Source organism: Amphibalanus amphitrite, unplaced genomic scaffold (assembly GCF_019059575.1).
Source record: "Amphibalanus amphitrite isolate SeventyFive unplaced genomic scaffold, NRLGWU_Aamphi_draft 002011F_arrow, whole genome shotgun sequence".
Lineage (NCBI taxonomy): Eukaryota > Metazoa > Arthropoda > Thecostraca > Balanomorpha > Balanidae > Amphibalanus > Amphibalanus amphitrite.
Genome location: NW_024883504.1, coordinates 39,184 through 67,074, shown reverse-complemented (window position 1 = coordinate 67,074; position 27,891 = coordinate 39,184). Strand labels below are relative to the sequence as shown.

Sequence of the window (27,891 nt, the reverse complement as noted above, 5' to 3'; positions counted from 1 at the left end):
AGGAAAAGTACACACGATTTACATGAGCGGCTGCCGCTCACAGTGGCGCCGCACGAGCGCTCACCACCTCGGCTCCCGTAAAGGCGCAGCACACCACCCCCGGTGGCGTGGCCCGCCTCCCGCCCGAGTGGCATGGTCAAAACAAGCTAATGGTCTCTCCCGAGGTAGTTTATCTCGCTCAGTAGTAACGGCAGTGGGAGCGAGAGGTGGATGCTTCGAGGAAGCTCGGCACCCCCAAGCTGAGCTGGCGATAATATCGCGGCGATTGGTGAATATGTATAGTGAATATGTGCTAGTCTAGACAGAACAGTTTTGGAATGCAATCGGTCATCTGCTCACTGAGTGTGGTCTGATGATTCGGAGAGAGGCTAGTCGCTCCTGGCACAAAGCGGACCCAATTAATCGATATAATATTGGGTTGGGTCATGCATGTTTGTGCGCAACTGCGTATAATAAAAATAAAGTGATTTTGCTTGCAATCAGGCAGATCATACTTAATTGCAATTAGGTATGCAAGTTTCCAGCACCACAGAGCAGCAACAGGGAAAATAACGGCTTGTATAATATCGGCCGAAGTAATTAATATCGGATCGGCGTTTGATATACGATAACAATAATACTGTCGATGTATGTGAATGTGTGTGTGTGCTTTCGGAAGATTCAGCTAGCTAAAATCAATGTTCGGCACTCGGAGTGGACCAATATAATACGGCCTGGCTCAAAAATTTCTTTCATGTATTCTGGCGATGGGTTTGTAAAATGTCAACCACAGAGGATCTTGCATTTAAAGGGACCCTCCCACCTTAACATTAGTTTTGAGTTGAGATAGCCAAATTGGTGGCCATGGCCTGAAAATACCGGTTTGGGCACTCACAACATCGAAAAATGCTTTAATTCGGAGATATGGAATTTCAAACTTGCAGTTTTCGGATTCTAAGGGGCTAATGCATTGGTATGCCCCCTTAGAATTTGTGACGTCAGCGGAGGTCTAACGATTTTTAAATCTTTTACTAAAACGTTTGGTAGCACGCGGTGGTATATGCTGCTTTGCGCGCAACAAATGCCGCACTTTCAAATAAAGTCGCTAGAAACAGCGGAGATCCCAGAAAGTAAACAATAGTAAAAGTCTAATATCTTGAAAACCGGTGAATATTTTTCGATGAAATTTGGTAGATATTCGTTTTCGCTCTTCCTGAACCGAGCGACATCACTTTCATGCCAATTCATTAACTTTTTTGAAGGTGGGAGGGTCCCTTTAAAGTCCCAAGCTCCAGGAGATCAGGAGTAAAGTACAGCTAGTCTTTGACCCCAGCCAAGGCATCCCCTGGTCCAGCCACATCTAGCCACAGCCCAACCAAGCCCGGGTCCAGTCACAGCCAGGAAGCCTCAGCTCCAGAAAAGGAGTGCCCGAGTTCATCCACCGCCAACCACAGCCAGCCAAAGGCAACCATGTCCGAGTCCAGCCACAGCCAGCCAGCCTCACCCACAGTCCAGCCACAGCCCAGCCATCTACAGTCACAGCCCAGCCAGTCACAGCCCAGCCATCTACAGCCAGCCACAGCCAGCCAGCCTCATCCACAGCCCAGCCACAGCCAGCCAGCCTCACCCACAGCCCAGCCACAGCCAATCTCCGCCCCAGCCACAGGCCACCCGGTCGGCGATCGGAGCCCCGGGACGGCGCGGTGCCGGTACAACAGTTATGGCTCGGACGATCGCGAGCCGTTATGAATTATGTATCGAGCTGGCTTAGCTTATCGGCATGAATGAAGCATGAGGCGCGAGCCTCCCCATATCCTCTATCGCCGGTGAGGACATTACACCCAGGAAATGGTGGGATGGAAGTTTGATTGAATTATCAGCAGGCTCGAGGTGATGGTAGATAGCATTGAGTGTGGAAATCATAACAGCTGTTGCGTCGTAAATTGCGTGGGCGTGAACCTTAATATTGCATTTTAAAATTTGTTCACGGTGTTGCTATACCTATTTTAAAAGGCTGAGTATACAATACATGATAGTTGATTTTACTTTCAAATGTAACTTCGATGATGCGGCTTATGCGTTGATGATGTTTTACATATAAATTGGTTCGAGCGCTTCAAATAAATTAGGTACCTGTCAAAAAATTTTCATTCCAATGTCATCGTTAAACCCTACATTATCAACGCTCCAAATTTTGAACGAACCAATTTAATTGTGTCATGCTATTGAGACTGCATTTGTTGTAGGGATGAGCACTATAAGCGTGCATAAAAACATGTTTGATGAAGGTTTGTAGGTACCTACCTATTGCATACTGTATTGCACATAGTTAAAGCATGTTAAAAGGTAACTGATCCTAATGGTCGTCCATGATTATATATGATATCTGTAAAGAAGAAGCTTTGGGCTGGAATACGAAGCCAAGATTTAGTCACACGATATTCATCTTATTTGTGCCACGACTTTACCGATATCATTCAACAAAGTAACTAATGGTTCCGAAGACGGTAACGATCGTCATGCCGGTGCATAATGACCTCGCTGACACCGCACCGGTGTAATGATATCAGTTATATTACCCTAGTCTTGGTGTCTTCGAGGTAGCGATTGGCGGCCATCTAAGGACAGCATGGTAACGGGCCACATCAGACCAGGGTGGACGGCAGCCGCCCCAGGATGGTAGTTGCGGGCTACCTAACCTACCTCAGCCGAGAGAGGCCCCGTGTCCCAATAAGACCACCGCCGTGCTGGCACCCCGTATCGCCCGTGCCGCCGCATCGCGTCGGAACGGGACAATACAATTCAACAGGTGATGCACGTGCGCGCACATCGTGACAGCTTATACATTTGTATTTGTATTTAGGGCGTATAGGCCTTGCGTATAGCAGTCCGTGTTAGATCAGAAAATCTATCTGCATCCATCCAGACTTGTTATCAGCTACATCTGCAGCTACACCCTTACGACTTGCTATTTTTGGGCTGAAACATTAGCAAGTCCGAAGGTTGTAACATCTAACGGTTTTTCATTGAATGCAATTTTCATTGAATACATAGGCAATTCTATAGTCTGCAATTTTTAGGGCTTACACGCTTCCATGAATGGAAGCCTCAGCATTGAAGTTGCAATACGAAGTGCATCAGACATCTACCTTTTAAGTTTTAACCCTAAAAAAATCAACTTAGAATTCGACCTTATTTGACCTGACCTTGACCTGACATCGACCCGAGATTAATTTAACTTTGGCTCAAATCAATACATAATTACCCCGCGCCCAGGTGTTGGTCTCGGCTAACTTCGCGAAGGTGAAGGGGAGGGGGCTTTTTGACCACACCCGATTATCTGAAAAAAAGAAAACTAGAATGATGCAGGAAAAGCAATTGACCGCTATCATTTAAAAAATCTTTTACAGGTTTAGTCATCATTTCTTTCGTCAGATTTACGTTCAATTCACTAGATACACTGAAATAAGACTCTAGAGGCCACCAACGTGAAAACAATCATCGTTAAAACCTATACATCATCGTTAAATTATGCTTTTGACATTTTTTAATCGGCGCTTAACTCTTCATCCAAGAGAGCTTCAGCGTTGTGACAAAAAAAAAACTCATTCGATTGTCTTTCAAAGCTAATTCGCTAGCCTGTCCTTGGATTTGACCTCAAGTCACATAATTAGCTAGTTATAAAAGTAAAAGCATATAATTAGTAAGCAGTGAAGGGGCATTGTTTGGGAAAAAACGCGTAAGGAAATAATGGACTAATTTCAATTAAAAATTCTTAGCAATCAATGAAATAGTTAACTCAACTCAGTCTCAAAGCCTCACATCTCGTAAACTTCCGCCTGTCTGCAAACAAGTTGTCGATAGTGTTTGCGAGCTGGAGCAGATCCCTCCTAGGCCCTAGCCTCTTCGTCGTGTTCCATTGCGCAGTCTTGATGAGCCCCGGAGGCAGACTGTGCCGCAATGCCACCACCAACGGCTATAAACCCAACCAGCTCGCGAGTCCGCGAAAGTCGGCCGTCCCAGCATAGCGATCCTAAGAGCACTGTCAAAGCTGCTCCACTAGCACCGGCCAAATTACGCCGCATTGCTATTCTGAAAAGTTTTGTCTATAAAGTCGTTACGGTTATACGGAAATAGGTACTCATGAAATTACTCTTGAAAACGCTGAACTTCCTAAGCTCAATGGGACCTCAATGTCGAAATTTGTCTACAGCCCGAATTCTACATGCTATACAATTTTTCGAACGTAAGTAAAAGTTATTATTTTCTAATCAAATATATTTTTGATTTTGAAAAAAAATACGAAGGGGAGATTTTTGTTTTCTAGTTTTTTTTTTCTTTTCTACGGGATTTTCTACGGATCAGCTCCACCAATGACACATGAATAGAGGCTATAATTTTTTCATTCACTTTTGTCAGATATCGTGAAGGTGGAGGCGGCCAAATTTTACTGCCGGCCAAATTCCCCCATCCTCCCCTAAAGTAGGTACAATTTGACCCTAAGAGGTCAACTTGTAAGTCTTCAGTTCAGGGCGGAACCTGAGCGAACCTGATAAAAAAGGTCAACCTGCATATCAATTAATCCGTATTTCGAGGCGTTCCAAATATGGGGTATAGCTGGGCTAGGAGGCCTTGCGTGCTTCGAATTATTTGAACGTTTCACGCTACCTAAGTCAAATGAGGTCACATATTCACTAGCAGTTTGCGAGGTAAGATACTATGGTAAATACCCAGTATATACGGATTACGGTCCATGGGCTACCGAATAATGTGCTTTCGATCGCACTTCCTAATCGTATATCAAAGAACTGCTGGGCAAATGTGTGTGTGTGTGTATGTTTTTCTTTTACCGACTCGTAAATGACCTAAGGTCATCGCGTGACCTAGGGGAGGACCGTACAAGAACACGCACCTAATGCATTTTGTCGTCTCACGCCGTTCGGTTTTGGTTTACGGCTACGATCAGTATATTCCCATAAAGCATGATCATTTGTCCACAAACTGTCATGACCACAGCGGCCTACGTCCAATTTAAAGCATGACCGTAAGCAATTTTCTAACACCCTGCATTTGCGTACTCTTGTCCGATAGGCAGTACAAGAGTACGCACTTCGTGCGGGTGACGTACGCACTACGTGTATGCATTCCTACTCGCTGGAATCAATGCATTCATGCAAGTAATTAAACTATTGTTACCTTTATTGCCGCAGCCACTAAAACGGCCACTCTTAACAGAGTCGAGGCGCCCCGCTGTGGTCGTGCAAATGCCCCCTGGTCTACCAGAAACAGTGATGCTCTTTGTGGTTTCCCCAACTGCTCGGCGTCCCCCGAGTGTCATCCACCTTGTTGGCCAATCCCGTGAATCTGCTGAGGGGTTGCGCGCCTGATACACTAAGTTGGATTAATGCAACACAACCACGCACTCAGAAAACTGCGTACTCTTGTCCGCCACGGCAATGCGTACTCATGGCCGACACATACGGTAGACACAAAGCGGGCTGAGAGCTGGCGCCACAGTCGTCGCGTAAACAATTGGGACTTGACAGACGCACCAGATTCCCCTTGGTATCTTGATAGGAAAAAATGAAAATTATATTGCCGCTCCCTGAGGAAGGTCACACCTTTTCCTGCACCCCAAAAAGTCTAAAAGCGATGTGAAAAACACGTCTAAGCCTTTAAAAAAGACAAGTGAACCCGTAGCGCGCCCACCTTCCACCATCGAAGCCGCGTGAGAGACAGCTTCCTTAGGACTCGAGATGACGCTGATGAGGCGCTGCTAAGCAACCGAAACAGCTGCTGCGTACTCTTGTCGCCTGCGTGCTCTTACCCGCCCTTACCCTATAGGAGTAAAATCGATAGTAGGAAAGTAGGTCCACCGTCCAGGCCCGAGTGGTAAGCCATTTCATGGTGCCATTCCAGCGTTCTGGCTCCACATGAGCCACAATCTGCTGTGCAAATTTGGAGGTCGTGGCCATTGTTGACCTCTTAAAGGGGCTATCCCACCTTCTAAAATGTTGTTAAAACCAGTTAAATTATGCCCGACTTTATAGATTGGATGACCAGGAACACGGTTCTGGCATTTATTTTTCATTAAACATCTTAGGCTTCCCATATTCCAAACACAAACTTTCAAATATGTGACGTCACAGCCCAAAATTACCTCCTTCCCCAGGCCACATTACTGTCATAAAGCTGATTTTTTTTTTTTTTTTACTCTGTAGGCACCACAACAAAGTTCAGACCAAGTTTTAAGCGATTTTTCAACGAACAAACCCATTTAAATCAGAATGACTAAACGAGGTGACGTCACACTAACGGTCGCTCCATGTTGGAGATAGGGCCTTGCGCAAGGCCCATTTTCAAAAGAAGGGAACGAATTTCTTCAACACCAAGAGGCCGCGGGGGTTGCAACCTAGATAGATAGTGGTTTCTTAACCTCGCCGCAAACTTGGCTATTTCAACTCAAACCCCATGTTAAAGGTGGGATAGTCCCTTTAACCCGCGCCCCGCTGGGGGGGGGGGCAGAATCTGCCCCCCTCTCGTTTTTCGCCAATAACTTCTAAACGCGTTACGCCAGCGACGTTAAACTTTCAGTACCTCATCACACGTCAATTTGACAAGTTCCCTGAAAATTTGAGCGAAATCCGTCAGATTTTTTTTTTAGAAATTGACGTTTTAGTGACGTCATGTTCGTCATTTTTGCCTAAAAAAAACGGCAAAATTTCAAACGCCGCTAATATCTTCATTTTTGAAGGAATCAAGACGTAACAAAAAGGATATACGTGATTCTACATTGTCTATCACATGGCTATCTCGGTTTTTTGAAAATTTTGGATTTTGGCCTAATTTTTTTATCTTAAAAACTGACCTTTTTGGGAAAATAATTATAAAAGCAAAAATTTTGAGTGTATCGAAAAAATCGGAATATATGTCAGAGAAGTGGTCTATGTGCACCTACTTACCAATTTTCAGAAGAATCGGTTCAAAAATGTGGGAGTTATTCAAAATTTTATGACGTTACGAGTACGACACACATATTTTGTGAAAAATGAATTTTTTGGAAGTTCTAGACCTCGTCCGGAAACAAAAACAGCACCATTTGATTCGCCGTGAAAAACTGCATCAGATAGACACCTTTTTAGGCCTTAACCCTATTAGTGGCAGGCTCCTGGCTACCCCATATTAGTGGCAGGGGGGGGCTGTTAACGACCCCCCTTGATATATCGAGATCTAACCGGCCGATTTTCAAAATTCAAACGGCATTCGATTTGGCTCAACGAGATCTACATTTCTAAAAAAAAATTAAAAAATGTCAATAGGGGGGTAGAGGGGGGTAAAAACGGGCAAATTGCAGATACATTTTAGACTGTTTATCACGGCCAGGTTTCTGAACCAATCTTAACGCAACTTTTGCCGATCGATAGAGAATGAACCAGGAATTCACATGGATCCTAAAAATATGCATTTTCAAAAATCATAGGTGGATACAGATCATTCAGATTGGGGGTACACAAAAATTATAGTAAATAAGGTTTTTGTTGGTACTGTTTCTAAAAAGGGTGGCAATGGTCTTGTTATGTTACAATTTTCTTATGAGAGAACGACTAAAATTGTATTGGTCATGCATAGGCGGTGTCAGGGCACCTATGTTGGGAGGTAAAAAATAACCCCCCTTTTTGGACGCCTGGATCCGCCTATTATAGCAAAAACGTGTCAAAAGAGGATGCACAATAACTTTGTATATGTTATCACATGATACCTTTCATTCACTGTTCGTAAAACTGGTGCAGCATCGTGATCTTCGCCCAAATGACTTGCTTCACGAATAGGACCCCCCAATTCCCAGTGCTCTGGAGCCGCCCCTGGTAAAGTTATGAACTTGAAATTTTCAGGGAATGTGCCCAATTTAGTTTTAGGAAAAGTCAGAAAATTTCAGCATCGTAGCTTCAGCGGTTTCGGAGATATTCCCGAAAAACCTGAGGGGTGGATAAAAACAACCCCCCCCCCCCTGCCACTAATAGGGTTAACAACCAACTTCAAAATTTGACCTCACTTGACCTGACCTTGACCTGACCTCGACCTGAAATTTATCCAGAGGTGGTCCATATCACTTATTGAGTGTGCCTATTGAATTCTATAAATAAAATGACCCATAAAGCATGTGTCGCACATGCCGTTTTCTATATTTTGCTTTTGGTGACCTGACCTGACCTGACCTGACCTTGACCTTGACCTTTGAATGTTAACCCGGCAGTTGCTGGGGTATTTCGCCACCCACCGTTTGCTGGGGGGGGGGGGGGCGTTAAACGCCCCCAGCCGATAACTCGAGAACCAATGGGCGCAGCGAAACGCACGAGGCGGCAAACGAAAGAGCGCGACGAGACGCTTCAGATGAGTACTTTAAAGTTGAATTTTGAGGTCACAGGTCGGGTCAAGGTCAGGTCAAACACCTGAAATCGGGCTTTCAGTAGCATGGACTTCAGGGCTTCGCATTGGGCGCCTCTCGTCATAAACGTTGTCAAAACGGTGCACAATCCATCATATAAGGCCTACAAGAGTGTCAGCTCCATGTAGGGGTCAGTCAAGCATAGGTCAGGGTCAAGGTCAGGTCAACCGGGTAGGCACATATCCCCGAAAATCAAAACTGATATTCGCAGCCTGCGACACATGTTTTATGGGTAATGTGGGGCGTAGAACCCGATGGTGACATTCATTTTATCGTATGTGTACGTGTTTGGCTCAAAAAGTTCAATTTAAGAAATGTATGTATCATGGTCGTGAAGTAGTCGCGAGAAATTGCCAAGATTCAGTTCAAGATTTTGGAAAATGCAGAACGTTAATCAATAATCGAAGATAGCCATTTGATTGTCCATGGTATTGGCAGTCTAATGGCGTTTACGGCATGTCTGTATGTCTATTCTGTGATTTTATATGATTTTTTGAGCATATGCCGTTTTTGGTCGAAAACTCAGAAATCATGACGTCACTAAAACCTCGATAGCTCAAAAGTTTTCTGACCGATTTTTTTGAAACTTTGTCACAATAAACTTCAATCGATTCCCTACAGGTACCCAAATTTTGGCGCGCCTGCGGCGCGCCGTTTTTATGCTATGGCCCGGCGAAAAAAGTGGGGGCGTTTAACGCCCCCCCCCCCCAGCAACTCGCGGGATATTTTATGCAACGAATATTGTCTTGGTAGCCTAATAACACGATTTGGGCAATCAGTCTCAGTCCATTCTTGGGCAACTACGGTGCAAGGCCGATAATGTAGAAACTTGCATTTTGTACCCTTGACCTGACCTCTGACCTTGAAGCAAAAAAAATTGGGCTCTTAAGATCCGTCTTGTTGAGAGCTTTCGAGACCATCGGTTCGGAAGTTAGACAGGGGCAGAATCTGCCCCCCCCCCCCCCCCCCAGCAGGGCGCGTATGGCTGAATAGCCCAGCGGGGCGCAGGTTAAGGTTTTAAACGGCTAGGAGTGTCATCGAATGGTTTGGAAATGGTCGAACGCATTCCAAAACTCAAGGGCTCTCTTGTGTGCAGGGCCTCGTCTAAGAAATTTTCCATGGGGGGGGGGTGGCAGAGACGGGAGCCTGCTTCATTACGATTAGGAGCTACTCTTGCCGCACACCGGCGACCGTCCAGCCAGAAGTTCGACGTCGCGTAATGAGAACGACGATAGGTAGAAACAACAGATTAACGCCCCGAGGACAGAAACAACAGGAGAATACGTGAAAGAGAATATGCGGGACACAGAGTTAGGTCGCCTGAAAATCCAAAATGTAACGTATTCGGTATTGCTGAGCGAAAGAAAAACAATGGTATCAGGTAAACAAAATAAACACGTGAAAACAGTCAGAGGTAATCGGGTATATCAATGTGCTCACATTGCATCCATGTTTCTTTTACGCATTTGTTTTTATGTGCACTGACGCCTTGCAGTAAAAATTCGTTTGCCTTTTCGCTTTTGCCGGCCCCCCAGTAGTGACATTTTTACCCTGACTGGGGGGAAGGGGTGGGGTGGGGGGCAGGCCGGTGACTGCGCGGGGGTTTGGCCCTCCCAGTTAACATGTTAGACGAGGCCCTCCTTGTGTGCGAGAGTCAAGTGGATCTGAGGCGCCCCAATTCTGTCCTGAACCTGGGCTCGAGTCTACCGAGTCGGAGGGCTACGAAGTCGTTGAATTTTCGGTGACTTCGACTCCGAATTCCATGGGCGTAGGAACCTCGCGAAAAGTGGGGGAGGGGGGAGGGGGCAACCAAACTTCAATGTCACTTTGTGGAAGCCCCAATACCCAGGAAGAAATTCTTTGCAGTTTTGTGCTCATCTCACCTTCCTGAATCATTTCCTGCTCTTATTTTTTAATTTAAATAGAAAAAAAAAATATTTTAAAAAATGGCTGAAAAGCGGGGGCCATGGCCCTCCGACCCCCTCCCGTCCCTGTGCCTATGGGCTATGCCGACCCTAGCTTCCAAAAAAAAAAAACTCAACTACGATTCCGACCGGCTCCGAGTACGACTCCGCAGTCCGCAACCCTGGTCTTATAGACATCGGGGATTCGGGGTCACATACACCCAGGGCTGCGGAGTCGATGGATTTTCGGCGACTCCGACTCCGACTCCGACTCCGGCTTTCAAAAACCAGCTCCGACTCCGACTCCGACTCCGGGTAGAATTGTCGACTCCGACCGACTCCAACTCCCGACTCCGACTCCGCAGACCTAGCAGGGCTGCGGAGTCGACAGATTTTCGGTGACTCCGACTCCGACTCCGGCTCGGGTTTCTAAAATCGACTCCGGCTCCGACTCCGACTCCGGTCACAACTGTCGACTCCGACCGACTCCGACTCCGACTCCGCAGCCCTGCATACACCGGTGGAGTCGGAGACGTTCAACTAGGAAGCCTGTCACTAAAGGTGTTGGATTGCTGTCGTTCCCTGTTTTGATTTCACTAAATTCATGGTCGTGCGTGCAGTCGCGCGCCTTGGGATGGGAAAGGCATAGGCGGCGGAACAGGGAGGGCACCGGGGCACCGTGCCCCCCTTTGATTTAGGCATTTTAACATTAGCCCTAGCCCCTATGGGCGTTGCCTGGAAAGAATGGGACCAAAACTCGGCAGTGCCCCCCCCCCCCCCCAATTGAAGGTGTTCTGCCGCGCTACTGGGGAAAGGAAAGGTCAAGGTCACTCACTGGTCAGCTCTCCTTCATCGGTGATCAGGGCGATACCCGGTATGTATGTACTCAGGTAGCTACGATACAATGTTGACTGCATGAGCAGTGCCGACCAATGACTCATGTCTACGCTCTGCTTTTTGGCCGACACTGAAAAAACCCTTTTTGCCAAAAAGGGTCCAGCCTTCCCCTCTCTCTCGACCCAGCCCCACCCCCTCCATAGGGGCCTGGCCTAGGGAGGCTGGGGTGACCGACCAGTGATTCTCAGCCTAACATAGGATGAGCGATGAGCTTTTGATCGGGGCAGCGATAAAAAGTACCTAATGGGGCTTTGGAGAGCAAATTATACAATCCCGGGAAATCTGAGCGTAACGGGTTCATGATCACGACTCACGAGTTACGGCCCGCCACCACATCGGCATCCATCAGCACGCACCCATGGCAAACGTCCCCGTAAACTATTCGATTTTAACCAATTTTAACTTACCTTTGTTGAAGATTGCCTATCTTGTTGGTGGATATGTTGGGCTTACTTAGGTACTGTTTTGTACAGTCTGTCTTAAAAGTACCGCGCAAAGTGACGGTGGATCCATCAAGCCTGACCAATGAAGGACTGCCAAATTTGAGTCACCGAAGCAATGGACATCCTCGTCCATTCCCCAGCTCCATTGGTTCGGTGACTTTCAAATTATAGCAGGCCTTCCTCGGTCAGGCTTGATGGATCCACCGTCACTTTGCGCGGTACTTTTAAGACAGACTGTACTTCTGACGGAATGAATTGAAAAATCAAAATAATCTTCTGCAGATTCCCCTTCAAAACAACAATTCACGAAGGTTAACATTAGACCGCTGACCCAAGGTCATATAATCGCTGACCGATCCCATATAGGGCCTTGACCGATCCCGTGTTGCAGTCAGGGTATATTGGTTGCAGGCGTCTTCTGAGACCCGTAGCGGCACCTAGCGAGAGAAGATTTCACTGTACTTGGCTACTTACAACGCTAGATGGCGGCCACTAGTGACGACGTGTGCCAAGTGCTTCTGCTGTGGCTTACGTCACTAGTCACGTGATCTCTACGTGGAGGTTTCCGTCGGGGGACCATCAAAGCGTCCAAAACCGCAGCATCCAAAGTACGCAACATCCAAAACCGCAGCGTCCAAAGTACGCAACGTCCAAAATACGTCCAAAATCGGGTATATAGGGAGCATTCACAACGTCCAAAACCGAAACATCCAAAACCGCAACATCCAAAACGTATCATCCAAGGACGCATCATCCAAAGTACGCAACATCCAAAGTACGCAACATCCAAAGTACGCAACATCCAAAACCGTTTGGTTAGGTTAGGTTAGGTTAGGTTAGGTTAGGTTAGGTTTGGTTAGGTTTCCTTATCCCCGGTAGGCATAAATCAGTAGGTTAGGTTAGGTTAGGTTAGGTTAGGTTAGGTTAGGTTAGGTTAGGTTAGGTTAGGTTAGGTTAGGTTAGGTTAGGTTAGGTTAGGTTAGGTTAGGTTAGGTTAGGTTAGGTTAGGTTAGGTTAGGTTAGGTTAGGTTAGGTTAGGTTAGGTTAGGTTAGGTTAGGTTAGGTTAGGTTAGGTTAGGTTAGGTTAGGTTAGGTTAGGTTAGGTTAGGTTTCCTTATCCCCGGTAGGCAAAAATCAGTAGGTTAGGTTAGGGTAGGTTAGGTTAGGTTAGGTTAGGGATAGGCAAAAATCAGTAGGTTAGGTTAGGTTAGGTTAGGTTAGGTTAGGTTAGGTTAGGTTGGTTTTGGATGTTGCGTGCCTTGGATGTCGTGGTCTTGGACGTTGTGGTTTTGGAGGTTACGTACTTTGGATGTTGCGTCTTTGGATGATACGTTTTTGGACGTTGCGGTTTTGGATGTTTCGGTTTTGGACTTTGTGAATGCCCCCTATGAACCCGATTTTGGACGTATTTTGGACGTTGCGTACTTTGGACGCTGCGGTTTTGGATGTTGCGTACTTTGGGTGCTGCGGTCTTGGACGCTTTGATACGGACCCGTTTCCGTCGCGATGAGTGGCCGCCGCCGTCGCCGATTTCCGTTCGCGAGTCAGCTGTTGGTCGATGCGGTGTGTTGCCGGCTGTGATTGTCAATTGTGAAGTACAAATTTGTGTTTACATTGCATGGTGTAGGGAAATAAGAGGAACAATATGGGGTGTAAGTATTTCCTTTATAGCATTTCATATTTATGAGCTTTCCAGTGAAGCTGATTGGCGTGAAACAAACAGTTACCTAGGTCACCGTTCCATCGTCGTCTGACTGAATGTGTATCAGCATTGGTTTATTTTGATTATTTTTGCGTGTTTATTGCAAATGCTAGCTTGAAAATGTCAACCTGCAGCCACTTAAATAAAGTTTGGTATAAAAAACACAATAACTTTGTGTCCAATTGTTCAGACTTTGTGACCTACTTTTCATTTTACTTATAAATGAGTTATTTTATTGAGGGAATTATTAGTGCATTTGCGTGCTTATCTGTTATGTGATGATGCTTGCAAGGTATAATGATATGGTTATTTATTTCAGTCAAGTTCCTGGAGATCATCAAGCCATTTTGTGGCTTACTGCCAGAAATTGCAAAACCAGAGAGGAAAATCCAGTTCCGAGAAAAAGTATTATGGACAGCTGTCACCCTATTTATCTTCCTAGTTTGCTGTCAGGTAAGTGAATACTCAGGCTCATCAGTTAATTACCTAACACTCAGTTTACTGCTATGCTCCTAGTTTCCTAAGATCTGTGCTCCTAACCCACAGCTGTTATCATGATTATAGGAATTCAAATTGGGAGTTTGGACCATATACAGAAAACGTTCTTTGGATCTATATTACCACCCTCTTGCAGTGAAAGCATACCTGATAAAAGACAAACTGCTGTCTACAAGACCATGATTATACCAGGGCATAATTAGATGCTAATTGTTACCACTGACAGAGACAGATCTGTAATGTATTCACTGTAATAACAGTGAATGTATGATGTGCTTGTTGCAATGCATGCTCCTCAAGGACAGAAAGAGCTTTAGGTCCTAACGGAAGCATTTTAGGATCCATGTATTCCATGATCTACAGCAGCCAGTACTCAATTAGAGAAGTCCATGCTTGACCTAGATGTCTTGACAAACACATGCTCATTGCTCACACTCCTGGCCTAAGGGGTCTCCTAATCTAAATGAAAGGAATGTTATATATTATCAGCCCAGCTCAACTAGTTACGGAGCGAGCGAAGCGAGCGGAGTCTTTCCTTAGATTAACGGAAATTTCTGAGTATGAGCGGCCGGCCGGCCGGCCGGCCGGCCGGCCGGCCGTGCGGACGCTTTTGCGAGGCTTATATCTCAGCAACCACTTGACCGATTTACACGCGGTAATTTTTGTAGGGTAGCTTCATTCCTTCTACCAAGTATTGGACTATTCCCGATGCATGTGGGTGACCCCTTATGCACGTGCCACGTGCAAAACGAAGAGGTGTCAGTTTTGTAATTGTTGCAATATCTCGGTAACTACTTGGCCGATTGCGCTGAAAGTTGGCATGAAGGTAGGCACTCACTAGGCACTGCATATCCATATGCCAGAGTTGGGGTGCTGCTGCACGTGCGCACGTGCAGGTGTCGTTTCCAGATCTCGAGAACGGCTGGACCGATGGCGCTCAAATTTGGTACACGGTTAGGGACCAGTTAGTAGGGTGCCGTGCACAAGTCAGTTGGGACCCATTTTGCACGTGCGCACGTGCAGAATGCCGCTCCCAGATCTCGAGAACGGCTGGGCCGATTGTGCTCAAATTTGGCACATCGCTAGAAGCCGGTCAGTAGGGTGCCGTGCACAAGTCAGTTGGAGGTACCCCCTTGAAATTTCGCACGTGCAAGGCCCACCCTCTCGCTCGCTCCGTTAGTCGCCCCAAAAGGCGTTATACTGGTTCTAAGTAACCATGTTATGTATGATCCAACTGTATCTGGTTAGGATGTGGTGAATCTGATCCATATTTTCCCAGATCCATGCAGAGCACAGGTCATAAAGATGTATTTAGAGCTTTGATGCACTAACAAAGCTCTAATTTGGCCATTTTTACTGTTTCATGCTAGTATGGTATGATCATTGACATCAGATTGTTCATAAAATATTTCAAAGGTGAAGCATTGGCACTTATGCATTGAACCTACCAGTTCATTAGTACATTATAACTAAATCAAGTATTGAATATAGATGTTTTGGAACAAAATATTAATTAGGTTAGGCATTATTTGAGCATCAGTTTTCAGAGAGAAAATAAAGAGACATTTCAAGTCTTTCAGCCTTCTTCTTCAGCCTTAAAACACAAAATGTCTTTATTATGGTTGAATGAATGTGTTGTATGAAGCTTAAAGAAGTGTATTTAAAAACTAAACATTATAGGATTCATAGTGTAAAAATGGGCATCTTCATGTGATCCCGTGTGGTCTGTGTGTCTGCCCCAGCTGGGTAATGGATTATCCGAGCTGGATAATGACTATATAGTTTATCGTACCGATGACCAATGTTACTGAGCTGATGTTTTCGGCTCTCTGCAGATTCCCTTGTTCGGCATCATGTCGTCCGACTCTGCCGACCCGTTCTACTGGATCCGAGTGATCCTGGCTAGTAACCGCGGCACCCTCATGGAGCTGGGCATCTCGCCCATCGTCACTTCGGGCCTCATCATGCAGCTGCTGGCCGGAGCCAAGATCATCGAGGTCGGCGACTCGCCAAAGGACCGCGCCCTCTTCAACGGCGCTCAGAAACGTACGGAGCTCGAGGCAGACGTAGGGCTAAGGGAGTGCGTAGGGGTCTCTTTGTGAACTGTCGAATTTTTATGTTGTTTTTAGTAGCTCCCTCTGTATCCAGTTACATGGACAGGTGAATGTTGCACCTGAAGGGATTGGAAACAACGAAATATAGTATTGGTATCTCGTGGCCACTGGCCGAGCACGGCTCAGACAATAATTACGGAACACAATTATACATATTTGGGCAGTTCATCAAGGCTCATACTGAAAGGAAATCACTTTTCCTTCATACATCAGTCAGCTGGATGTTGAATTTTCCATTTGAACACCGTTCTGGTTTGTCCGTCTCGTCCGTTTGCTGGGAATTGGTCTGTCCCACCTACTGACCTCCACCCCGCCCCTCCCTGTTTGCTGCAGTGTTCGGTATGATCATCACGGTGGGCCAGGCGATCGTGTACGTGCTGACGGGCATGTACGGCGACCCGTACGACATCGGCGCCGGCGTGTGCCTGCTCATCATCCTGCAGCTGTTCGTGGCCGGCCTGATCGTGCTGCTGCTGGACGAGCTGCTGCAGAAGGGATACGGACTCGGCTCGGGCATCACGCTTTTCATCGCCACCAACATCTGCGAGACCATCGTCTGGAAGTCGCTCAGTCCGGCCACCGTCAACACCGGTTGGTCGGCTCGCTGGCTGGGCACGGGCATAACTCGTTAGCTGCATGCAGTTTACGGCTGGGTCGAGTGACGTCTGTTTAACTGCTAATGCTAGCCAATAATTGTCCATCACCCATTTCATACTTGCTCTCATTACTTGCTCTTTAACGACTATTTATAACGCCTATTTATAGTACTATTTATAGTACTTTAACGACTATTTATAGTACTAACCGGGGAGGGGGTGGGGGTAAAAGTATTAGTTGATCGTGCTATTAGCGTGCATATTTCCGTAGACACGAAAAACGTCGATATCCATGACAGACGCACATCAAAAATGTTATCATTGTCGAGCCGCATTGTACTTTCATTCAACCCTCACCAGACATGTGTTCATATCTGTCCTTCGTTGAATGTAAATGGAGGAGGTATTGTAGATCTGGAACCACTTGACAATATGTGACACTGACTGACTGCCCGCTCGCGTTATAAAACTTCGGCCTGCTTTCCCCGAGATGGCTGTCGCTAATTCATTGTCTCCTGTAAAACGTAACAGCTATGTTTGACCGCTGAGTTGTGTTCTCGCTTCTCATGTCTCCCGTAAAACGGAACAGTGTTTGACCGCTGGTGTGTTCTCACTCCGTCAGGTCGCGGTACCGAGTTCGAGGGCGCCCTGATCGCGCTGTTCCACCTGCTGGCCACGCGCCAGGACAAGGTGCGCGCTCTGCGCGAGGCCTTCTACCGGCAGAACCTGCCCAACCTGATGAACCTGCTCTCCACCCTGGTCATCTTCGCCGTGGTCATATACTTCCAGGTGATTCAGATGGACAGACGTCCGCCGCTCTTCCTCCTGATGTTGGGAAAATATGGGGGATGTATTTTAGTCCCATACGTTGGTGACGTTTTACGACAAATTTGTGCCAATTAATTTCTATGTCGCGTACTTTCGGACGCATTTCGTTCATAGGGTATTTCGTAGATAATGTTTTATGTTTAATTGGGGATGACGTAAGCACTGGTCTTGCTTATGCCACTCATTAGTCAGTATTTTTGATACTTTAGAGGCCACATATGACAAATGGTCTATTTACTGACGCTATCACTCTGTTCCCAGGGCTTCCGTGTGGACCTGCCGATCAAGTCAGCCCGCTACCGCGGCCAGTACAGCAGCTACCCCATCAAACTGTTCTACACGTCCAACATCCCCATCATCCTGCAGTCGGCGCTCGTCTCCAACCTCTACATCATCTCACAGGTACGGCGTTTCAGCGGGGACGAAGTCCGCTGGCGTGGCTACGATCTTTAGGTAAAGACCTGCACGCACAAGGTTCCTCTACGCAACTTTATTCGAACAATGCTTTTGACAGTGTTTGCTGAACGTGGTGAATCGATTTATATTGGACAGCACAGTACGATTTCCTCGTTTACTTTGTTGTGCGACACCTCAAGGACTTGAGGAAATAGAGCTTCAGTGACGTTATACTGGTATTGTAATAATAATTTAAGGTAACTTTCCTGTCTTAGATACCGGTACACCATTTTGAACATACCACAGTGTACCCCCCCATGCGATGTCTCTCCTATGTTTCGTGCTAACTCTGCTGTGATCCACCCCGCAGATGCTGGCGGTCAAGTTCCACGGAAACTTCTTCGTCAACCTGCTGGGTGTGTGGGGTGACGTGGGTGGCGGCGGCCCGGCGCGTTCGTACCCGATCGGCGGCCTCTGCTACTACCTCTCGCCGCCCGAGTCGCTCGGTCACATCGCCGAGGACCCACTGCACGCCCTGCTCTACATCGTCTTCATGCTGGGCTCGTGCGCCTTCTTCAGCAAGACGTGGATCGACGTGTCCGGCTCGTCGGCCAAGGATGTGGCCAAGCAGCTGCGCGAGCAGCAGATGGTGATGCGCGGCCACCGCGAGAAGTCGATGATCCACGAGCTGAACCGGTACATCCCCACTGCGGCGGCGTTCGGCGGCCTCTGCATCGGCGCGCTGTCCGTCATCGCCGACTTCATGGGCGCCATCGGCTCCGGCACCGGCATCCTGCTGGCCGTCACCATCATCTACCAGTACTTCGAGATCTTCGTCAAGGAGCAGAGCGAGATGGGCGGCATGAGCACGCTGCTGTTCTGAGAAGACGCTCGGTGACGCGCGAGCGGCGGTGAGCGGCGATCGCTCACGGTGAGCGGCGATCGCTCACGAGGTGTTGTGGTTCGCGCGGGTAAATAATATGGCGCGACGGACCTTGGACGGGGCGGGTTCGACTCGGGGAGTCGCAGACATTTGTTTTGTACGAGTGTGACAGATTTAGATGTTTAAATATAAGATTTGTGGAACGTTTTTGTATGGTGATGCGTGGTGGGCTGGTTGTAACACCTCGTTTCTCGGTTAGATGCGGCGGCGGTCGGTTAGATTTGGTTCACTCTACCCTGAGATTTGGCAGCGATCACGAAAAGTATAACCTGAAGATCCGTCGATTGAGTGTTTGGCCGTGATGCGATCCGTTTGTGTTCCTGAGTATGACGATATCAACTATCAAGGCTGGGCAAATATTTAGGCTTTTGCTCAATTTTGATAAACCGTCCACGTTGTGAAACAACGATCCAAAGCAAAATCTAAACGGTCTCTTCCCGGGGTGGGGCTATCCATCGGTTGTTAAGTTTTTGCTGAGCTTCTGTTAACTCATCTTTCATGATGCTGGGATATCATGGATATCCTGGGTAGGATTATTTCCTAGGATTATGCGCTACCCAAGCTTCCTTTAAATTGGCAGCAAAAATTTGGCAGTGAGTCTTCATACATTTCCAGCGCATCACAGACAAATCGATTCTGGGGCGGTAACGTTGTTTGAGTTTGGAAAGTTGGGGAGCATTCCGGTCTAGGGGTATTTATAGTCACCGTGGGGGTAAGATACTTGCCTCTAGATTCGGCCATCCGGGTTCGATTCCCGGGCAATGCACGTGGCATTGCCGCTACCTGACCGCTTGGAACAGCGTGAGAGTTCCGGTTAGCACCTTGGTCCACTGGATGTGGTGCTTAACCCAAACCAACCAACCAACCAGTTTGGAAAGTTCGGTAGTGTTATGTTTGAAATTACCGAATTTACTTGAATTCACGGTATATAGAGAATTCAACTTGAATTTCTAATCGGTCGATATTATGTTTTAATGCTTGTTGTTGTGTGCTGCTCTGATGGGAAGTGAATATTGAATATTGAGGCCAGGGAGACTGGGAGATAGAATACTGAAGAATACTGATTTTTGCATGGCTGATTCCAATGGTGGACACTGGACCAAGGCTGTAAAAAACCAGTTGGCTTTGATTTGTAATAAAAATATTGCCTGCATCTGATATTAGGATAAAGTTAACTGCAATGAAGGCATGAGAGCTCATTGGCCTGTCATACATCCTGGATCTATTTTTGTGGGTTGCTCGAAGCGGAAGCCTGAAGGTCAGCGCTTGTCCTATTTCCCAGCTTGAGCTATCAAATTGTGAAAAAAATGATCAAATTCATTCGAGTAGTTTTGCAGCATGGGCAGGAGCTTGTCTACCAATCTCATCTGCTGTTTGAACACCCCAGTAGTCAGAATGTAGACACAACACACCTGAGTCTGCTGCACTTGCAGTGCACTATGCTCCCACTAAGAACTCAAACTTGAATGGTGGTCTATATGATATACTCTGACTTGAACTCTGCTTGTAGAGTGTGGACCACAGGAGATTGTGGAATGCCAAATGAGTGCTGATCAGCTCTACTTCATTAATGCTCCCCCAACCACAGATTATCAACTTCCGTCATACACATCGAGTGTCAAAATAACTTGTGCTTAAGTGTTGGGTGTAATATTGAGTGTCTGAGTTAATATTTCGCATGTTGATGTTTCAGAATTTCAGATCCTAATATTGACAGAAGAAGCAAATTGCCCTGACTACCTGACTGAAGAATAAAGTGATGACTTCTGACACTTTCCATGACACAGTGGTTGTTATGACTGGAACACTTCTGTCTAGTCTTCTAGCAGATAACCTGCAACCAGGAAGTGACAAGGTAAGGCGATGCTTACAACATTATCATTGTCTGATTGATAATGATATCCCTTTTAATATCCCTAAAACTTCTCATAAAGCATGCTGCAGATGTTTTAAATGTAGCAGTTACTCAGTTTTTGCATTTGTGGTCTTATCCTATTCTCCATTTCAGGAAGGCTTCCTGCTTGGAAAGACAGTAGTTCAAACCGTCCAAGTGAATAATGATGTACAGAGTGACATCCCACTGGAGCAGACGCGCATTGGTGAGTGAATTTCCCACTGGCCATCAAATTCAGCAGTCCTACATCAGATGCCGAGGAGTGACTCTGTGCCTTGGGTCCGGCACTCAACATTGGTAATTCTTTTTTGTTTTAATGAAGTCCTAATGGTTGAATGGGCGGATTTGAGGAGTCAGAGCCCGCACTAAGCATAACTTGTTGTCCTGACCATGACCCCACCACCCGATCGCGCAATTCCAGTTGTATGGCAGAATTTTGTCCGAACGTTTAACTTGCCCTCACGACTGGACAGTGGACACGGCCCCCTCCGCTCACTCACGTTACCTGGCTTCTGTGCGGCCCCTGCCACAGACACGCACGCCATTACACGTAGGCTCTACCAGCTGATCTAATAGGATGGATGAAACTACAATGACTCAACAGGTGGACCTACTTTTCCTGAACTGTGTTGTCAAATGTTGATTTCAGACCAGCGAATGGTAGGGGTGGCGCTGCCGACCTCTTTGCTCATCTTTTACAGCTTTATATTATTTCATGACTTACCAGTCTACATTGACCGTTTTGTTCTCCTTTGCAGTGCTCTCTGACTTCTTGTCGTGTGGCCGGACGGGTGAGTTCTACAGTAACACCGGACGGCTGGATAACGAGAAGCTCACATCGCTCTTCGATGATCCGGTGAGACGCCACTACAGACAGTGCTGCTGTTGACGAGCAGACTGCAGTTAAACGGACCTTATATGCCATTTGGTGACATTTTGAGGCATACCGCCTGCTGGTATTGTGAAATGTCGCCTCAGTTAACATGTACAATGTACATATCCAGCTGTTACCAGCGGCGCTGCTCTGATAAGACGGCTAGAAGCTTGAGGTTTGCGATCAGTGATGGTCTCATTTTCTTTGTAAATTTTCATCAGATATCTGCCTGCCATTGATGTGTCTGCATGATACGTCATGAAGTCTGTATTTTAACTCGTCTGCTAATGTCACAGCTCCATTATTCTTTTACTGGACTGGAGGTTACGTGCTACTATTCTACCGACCCTCACGATGGCCGCGCTCCCTCAGGATCTGGTCGTGGGCTGGTACCGGTACCGCCGCGCCTGCCCCTGTTGCCCCAGTCTGCGGGAGCGGGCTGTTCACGCCGAGCTGTGCCACCGACGCCGTAAGGCCACTCAGAAGACAGGCTTCGTGTTCCTGCTGATGACGGATAACGTGGTGGAGAAGGTGTTGCGACATGAACAGGAGGCGTTCGTGCTTAGAGACAGGTGGGTTCGGCGTGAAGATCGGGTGGGCTCGTGGATAGGCGGGTTTCGAGGTTGTGCAATGTGAATTGGGATGAGGTGGGATTCTCGTTTCTCGTCTGTTCTCGTTGGGTCTCAAAGGTTCTCAAAAGTTCTCGTTGGGCTAAGGCTGGATAGCAGTAAGTTGGTTTCTGGAAAAAGTTGAATGTGCAATATAATTGTTACTTAGTGAATCAAGGAGTGCCTTTTAGTGAATCAAGGAGAAAGCAATTTCAAATTGATCCAGTTGCGAAATTATTTTTCTGTTTTGGTTACGCTAGCGGGCGACGGAGCTCCTGTATTATTCTTCCGACGCATAGCTTTAACCGTCCGCTGTTTTTTTTTTATACCCCTCCCCCGCCGCCACATATGCAACGGAGTGCTTGCTCTGATAATGCTCGTTCCGCCCTGCCCCGTCCGCTGTGTGCCAGAGTGCTGGCGCCGATACGGCTGGAGGTGGCGAACCTGGGCGCGCCTGGCGGGGGTCGGTACCGCACCACCCCGTTCGGTCAGCTGGGGCCGCTACTGCCCGGCGCGGCCGGACCGACTGGCGACAGTGGCGCCCTCTCTGCGGCGCTGGCCGTGCAGAGCAGTGCCGCTGAACAGCTGCGAGCGCTGGCCGGGCGTCTGGAGCGCTCTGAGCGCGACACTGCTGCCGCCTACCGGGAGATAGAGGAACTGAAGCTTCGGCTCGCCGACCGCCGGGTGGCTGGACGGTGATCGTTCCGTGGAAGGATGGATTTAGGAATGGGGATTGGGGATAACATGTTGCCTTGAGTTGAAAACATTTTGTGATGAAATGATTGCAGCCTGATGGCAAGAAGCGTTACATGCCTGCATATTTTGTATTCGTGTGTTGATTTATGTTTGTTCATTTCGGTGTTTTGTGATAGGCATGCTGTGACGCTATGTGGATAACACTCTGATAGTGTAGGCGACGAATATTTCGTTGACTTCCCATTGGTACGTCGATCTCATGTTATGAAGACTGATGCTTCATTTTGTAACTGTCCGGATATGCCTGCTCTTATGCGTCTGGTACTACATATTATTTAGAAATATACATGCTTGAATTGCATGAAGTTTTATTTTTTGTTGCATTTGCCCTGAGTTATGTATTTTATCGTGAAGTTGAAGGGATTGGTTCAGTGAATATCGGGGACAAGATTCAGCCAAGGCGGCCGAGCTCCATCTCTTTTCAATTAAGTATGTAGAAAACGGTCATTTTCTGCAAATCGATCCGAATAGGCAACCGTCGATCGTTTGTGTAGTGATTGCGGTTATTCCATGACATGCTAGGCAGGGCTGCGGAGTCGATGGATTTTCGGCGACTCCGATTCCGACTCCGGCTTTCAAAAACCAGCTCCGACTCCGACTCCGGGCAGAATTGTCGACTCCGACTGACTCCAACTCCCGACTCCGACTCCGCAGACCTAGCAGGGCTGCGGAGTCGACAGATTTTCGGTGACTCCGACTCCGACTCCGGCTCGGGTTTCTAAAATCGACTCCGACTCCGACTCCGACTCCGGTCACAACTGTCGACTCCGACCGACTCCGACCCGACTCCGACTCCGACTCCGCAGCCCTGAGGTATCATCAGGCTGAGGGGTGGGCTTCGATACCTTTTTCGGTGTCGATTGGCGTGCTCTTTTCATGATATCGCATCGGCCGCATTGCATCCAAAAGATTTAGGCCTCATCGATGGTTTGTCATCTTGGTTTGTCATATGCCTCGGGCATCGCGTTCCCCACCCCAACGAGGTGCCGGATGATCGCTCAGAGATGCCTATAGACACTGATGCGGCCCTGGTGGCTAGCTTGGATCCGGGGTCTCGCACTGGACACTAGTCCGGGTGCCCTTATCTAGTCCATGCTGCCCCATGAGCTTGTGATCGTCCTGCGCTGCCGCTGCCGCCACTGGCGGTCGCAGGGGGGGGGGGGGCCACGGGGGCCATGGCCCCCCCCCCTTTGGTGCTGAAAGGTGGGGCCATACTATCTTTTGGCCCCACCTTTCAGATCGAACAAAATTCCTAGAAAAGCTTTTCGTATGTTTCATTTTCTTTCTTGCGCCATCAAAGGACGTAAATTTCACTCATGAGTGGGCTCAGTTTCGCATTCTGTCAATTTGGCGGTCAGCGTCGCTGGCACCGGTTCACGAGTATGGCCGGATCTTATATGGAATATCAGCGTGAGTTTACTTGAGGCTCTCGTAGGCCCAGCATTCAGCAATGGCTGGCATGAGACCCTCTTCGGCAGTGGCGGGTGGGCCCTGCTAAAGGAGATTGGCTCCAAGACACTAAAGTAAGACCTCATGGGTTGGTGCTGTGCACCTCAGAAGCCCGGTGGTGACGCCGTATGCCGGCTTGGTTTCTTAAGGATTAGCGGGGGACCTCCGGGGCCTGCATAGAGTTTGCATGAGCTAGTATGTAATCTCAGAGGCATGTGTGTAATGTGTACACAGTGGCGGTCGCGGGGGCCGGGGGGGGGCATCAGGGCCATGCCCCCAAAGGTCAATAAAGGGGGCCATCATATCATTTGCCCCCCCCCCCCTCAAACAACCAATGGGCCCCCATATAGGTGTATGGGGCCCTGGCAATTATTCGATCGTCACGAGGCTAAAAAAAACCCACGCCCAGCTATTAATATAGCTCCCACGCCGGTCTTTGAACGTCCTACACTGACCTCTGAGGGAACTGCAGTGGCGGTCAAGCGCCCACGTTGACCGCTAAGAGCCTACATCAACCTCTGAGGCCCCACATCTGGCCTATGAGGGCCCCTAACCGGCCTCAGGGGTTCCAACCGGCGTCTGAGGGTCTCACACCGGTCTCTGGTGGCCTTATTTCTGTCTCTGGTGTCCCAAGACGAACCTTTAGGTGCCAATAAGGGCCACTGGCTGCTGAAGACACGACGCCGGCCTCTAAGGGTCTGCATTGGCCTCTGAGGAGGGCCCATCTTGGCCTTTGAGGGCCCTCTGCTGGCCTCTGGGGTCCAACGACGGCTCATGCCGGTCTTTTAGGGCCCCACGCTGACCTCTGAGGGCCCATGCTGGCCTGTAATGAGTAAGGACCCACATTAGCCTCTGAGACATTAGCGTCGCCACGGGGGGGCAAGCGGGGCAGCTTGCCCCCCCAACCTCGGACCGGGCACCCCCTGAGATCGATACAGATCCGATGAGATTTTGGAGTCGGGGAAAAAATGGGGGTACCTTTCTGAGAATGCCTGTGAGGTCAGACTCTGTTGGAGCGTGCAGTTCAAACCAAAGTCAGAGTCGCAGTCACCAAAATCTTCAAGACTCCGACTCCAGACTCGGAAATGTCAATGCCATGATTCATGTCATGTTCCTAGTTGGTTCTGTATTACATTTTGTAGCTGATTTTCATAAATTTTGGAGTGCTGACACATAATTTTCGTTCAAAGCGTGACACGAAATCTTCGGGCCTTTCTCAACTCTCGTCAAATGTCTGCGACAGGCACAAGTACCGTTCAAGTGCCGCAGGGCTCATGAGCCTGCTTTTCACACAGGCTCCTAAGGAGCTCCACTAAGCTCTAAGAAGCTTTCGGAGGGCCCAAACCGGCCTCTGAGAGTCCCACTGGTGTCCATGTTCTCTAGAGGGCCCATACAGGGATCTTTGAGGACATTATACATACATACGTAGACCTCTGAAGGGTCACACGAATCTTTGAGGATGTCTTCGAAAATTTCTGAAAACCTCAACTGGCCTATGATAGTTCAGCCGAACTTTTGAGGCGACAGACTTTACTAAACCCCAACCCGGCATCTGAGGGGTCACAACTCACGTGTCCCTCTGAGGGCCGCAACACATGTTTCTTATGTCCCTACCAACGTAGTGTCCTTAAGGATTCGACACAGACCCCGGCGGTTCACACTGTTATTCGAGGGCTCCAGGCTCACCCTGGGCCTAGTCTCTTAGCGCCCGCCGCCCACACTGGCTTTTGAAAGCTCGTGTGCCCTAAAGGGCTTTCCGGGCCCACCTTAGGCTCGGAAAGCCCTAAAGCACCACATACACGTAAATATTTGGGGTGACCCACGCCGATCTCCGGGATCCTAAGCAGGCTTCTGAGAGTCCACACTGACCCTCAGTGGCCTGAAATGGCCTGGAAGTCGCAATCCTATCTCTAAGGGATCCCTTGCCCCTATGCCGTGCGTAACTTTTGGTTCCGTTAAATATTTTTGGTCGCGTTTGCAGCGCTTCCCTTCACTCGAAAAACCAGAAACTTTTTGTTCACACTCGAGTGAACAAAACATTTCTTCTCACTGCAGCAAGGATGAATGATGTACTTCCGATTCACACTTCCGACATTCTCTCTCAGTCTCCGCCGAATGCCCAATTCTTAGCTACAATCGGCGGCTGGGATAAGCCCTATGCATTTCACGTAAAACCTGGGCATTCATGCGTGAATGGAGGTTTTAGCGAGGTGATCCGATTCAAATGGAGCGTTTTTCACCTTCTTCTGGGTAATGATCATGAGCGACAAGAGTCTGCACAGGGGCCCTCTGCAGTGCGTCGGCAATCGCAGCCACTGTAATTCTAACGGTCGTTTTTGTCCAGAAATTTCAAAATTTTGATTTTTTTGTAAAAAAAAATACATGCTATAGCTAGAAGGAAAACTTTGTCACCATCGGATTCCTCGCACCATTGCGCGTCGAATGATATGTAAAACGAGTGAGTAACGGCTGGGGAAAGGCAAGATTTAACACAAAACTTGATTTTGCCCCCCCAACCGAAAATGTCTGGCGACGCCTATGCTCTGAGAGCCCAACTCGGTCTCTGATGGTCTCAAACTACTGGCCTTTGTAGTTTGCAGGCCCTGTACTGGTCTCTGAGGGCCCTAAACTAGCCTCTACATGAAAACATACATGGGTGGGTTTCTGAAGATCAGAGGGCTCACGCAGTCTCCGGCACAGCCTTACGTTGGTCCTGATCGAGATTGCTTTACGTCCTATGGTCCCGCGCTGATTCCCTCATATTTCGAGGTCGGGACCCCATGAGCCGGTGTGGGTCCTGGGGCTGGCAGAGACTGATGAAGTCCTTAGGGCTCAGGGCCAGTCTTTTTAGCAGTAGGACTAGGCAGGTTGAGTGAGCCCCAACAGAGCCGTTGCGAAGCCCCGCAGGAGTCGCGCGCGGCCCTCAGATGCCAATTCTGAAAGCTCGGAACCTGTGGGGGTCTCCAGAGGCCGGTGTACCTACTCTCTCCCGCCGCCACACAACTAGGTACCTATGTATATGGGTAAATATGTCATAGTCTAAAAATGCTCTCTGGGTTTCACATGCTTGTTCAAAGCAAGAGGTATCTGTACTTTTTAGCAAGATGTATCTGTACTTTTCCGAATTGTTTTATAGTGGTAAGGTCATGAATCCGCGTGCCTGACCTTCCAGTATTATACCTATGCTACACCCAAGGTATATAAAAACACTGGCTACACCGATCCGTCGTCATGGACGGTGCAGCGGCCCGACCGGTGGGCACACCGTGAGACGGTAAATGGAACTGGTGATTTTGCCTTAAATTGAGCTCAAAGATTTCACGCAAGAATGAGATGGATGAAGCATAAGTAATGCCAACTGTGCGGCGCCTCGTGGACGTAAAAAATTTGCCGATCACCCCCCCCCCCCTTCCGGTGACGGATAAATGTTATGTCCCGCGAGTGTGACTTTGGCCCCCCCTTTTGCTAGCGGCTGCAACCGCCAGTGGCTGCCGCTGGTGTTGTTTAACGTTGGTAAAAATTGACGACGCACAGGCACATGAGTGATGAAAAATCGCACATTTT

General features: G+C 48.1%; 2 protein-coding genes across 8 annotated transcripts; both read left to right on the top strand.

Annotated features, from left to right (window-relative positions):
• Window positions 1-13,104: 13,104 nt before the first annotated feature.
• LOC122376092 (protein transport protein Sec61 subunit alpha) lies at window positions 13,105-18,889 on the top strand. The gene is made up of 7 exons (XM_043355785.1): window positions 13,105-13,321; window positions 13,691-13,824; window positions 15,705-15,915; window positions 16,317-16,574; window positions 17,202-17,368; window positions 17,669-17,809; window positions 18,174-18,889. The coding sequence occupies exons 1-7, from the start codon at window positions 13,315-13,317 to the stop codon at window positions 18,684-18,686; spliced, it is 1,431 nt and encodes a 476-aa protein (XP_043211720.1). The 5' UTR covers window positions 13,105-13,314; the 3' UTR covers window positions 18,687-18,889.
• A 478-nt stretch (window positions 18,890-19,367) lies between these two features.
• Window positions 19,368-23,179, top strand: LOC122376091 (BRCA1-A complex subunit Abraxas 1-like). Of its 7 annotated transcripts, none has more exons than XM_043355779.1 (6): window positions 19,368-19,390; window positions 20,440-20,601; window positions 20,755-20,845; window positions 21,399-21,496; window positions 21,887-22,086; window positions 22,533-23,179. In XM_043355779.1, the coding sequence occupies exons 2-6, from the start codon at window positions 20,506-20,508 to the stop codon at window positions 22,819-22,821; spliced, it is 774 nt and encodes a 257-aa protein (XP_043211714.1). In that variant the 5' UTR covers window positions 19,368-19,390; window positions 20,440-20,505; the 3' UTR covers window positions 22,822-23,179. The 7 variants fall into 7 exon arrangements, with proteins under 7 accessions (XP_043211714.1, XP_043211719.1, XP_043211718.1 ...); XM_043355784.1 differs by lacking the exon at window positions 19,368-19,390 and adding an exon at window positions 19,393-19,458; XM_043355783.1 differs by lacking the exon at window positions 19,368-19,390 and adding an exon at window positions 19,403-19,437.
• Window positions 23,180-27,891: the final 4,712 nt, after the last annotated feature.

Excerpts from the sequence above, each read along its gene's own strand:
- LOC122376091 (XM_043355779.1), top strand. The coding sequence starts at position 20,506 with ATGACTTCTGACACTTTCCATGACACAGTGGTTGTTATGACTGGAACA. Across the intron at positions 21,497-21,886 it reads CATCGCTCTTCGATGATCCG|GATCTGGTCGTGGGCTGGTA; the intron begins GTGAGACGCCAC and ends GCGCTCCCTCAG. Across the intron at positions 22,087-22,532 it reads GCGTTCGTGCTTAGAGACAG|AGTGCTGGCGCCGATACGGC; the intron begins GTGGGTTCGGCG and ends GCTGTGTGCCAG.
- LOC122376092 (XM_043355785.1), top strand. Across the intron at positions 15,916-16,316 it reads CTTCAACGGCGCTCAGAAAC|TGTTCGGTATGATCATCACG; the intron begins GTACGGAGCTCG and ends TGTTTGCTGCAG. Across the intron at positions 17,369-17,668 it reads CCGTGGTCATATACTTCCAG|GGCTTCCGTGTGGACCTGCC; the intron begins GTGATTCAGATG and ends CTCTGTTCCCAG.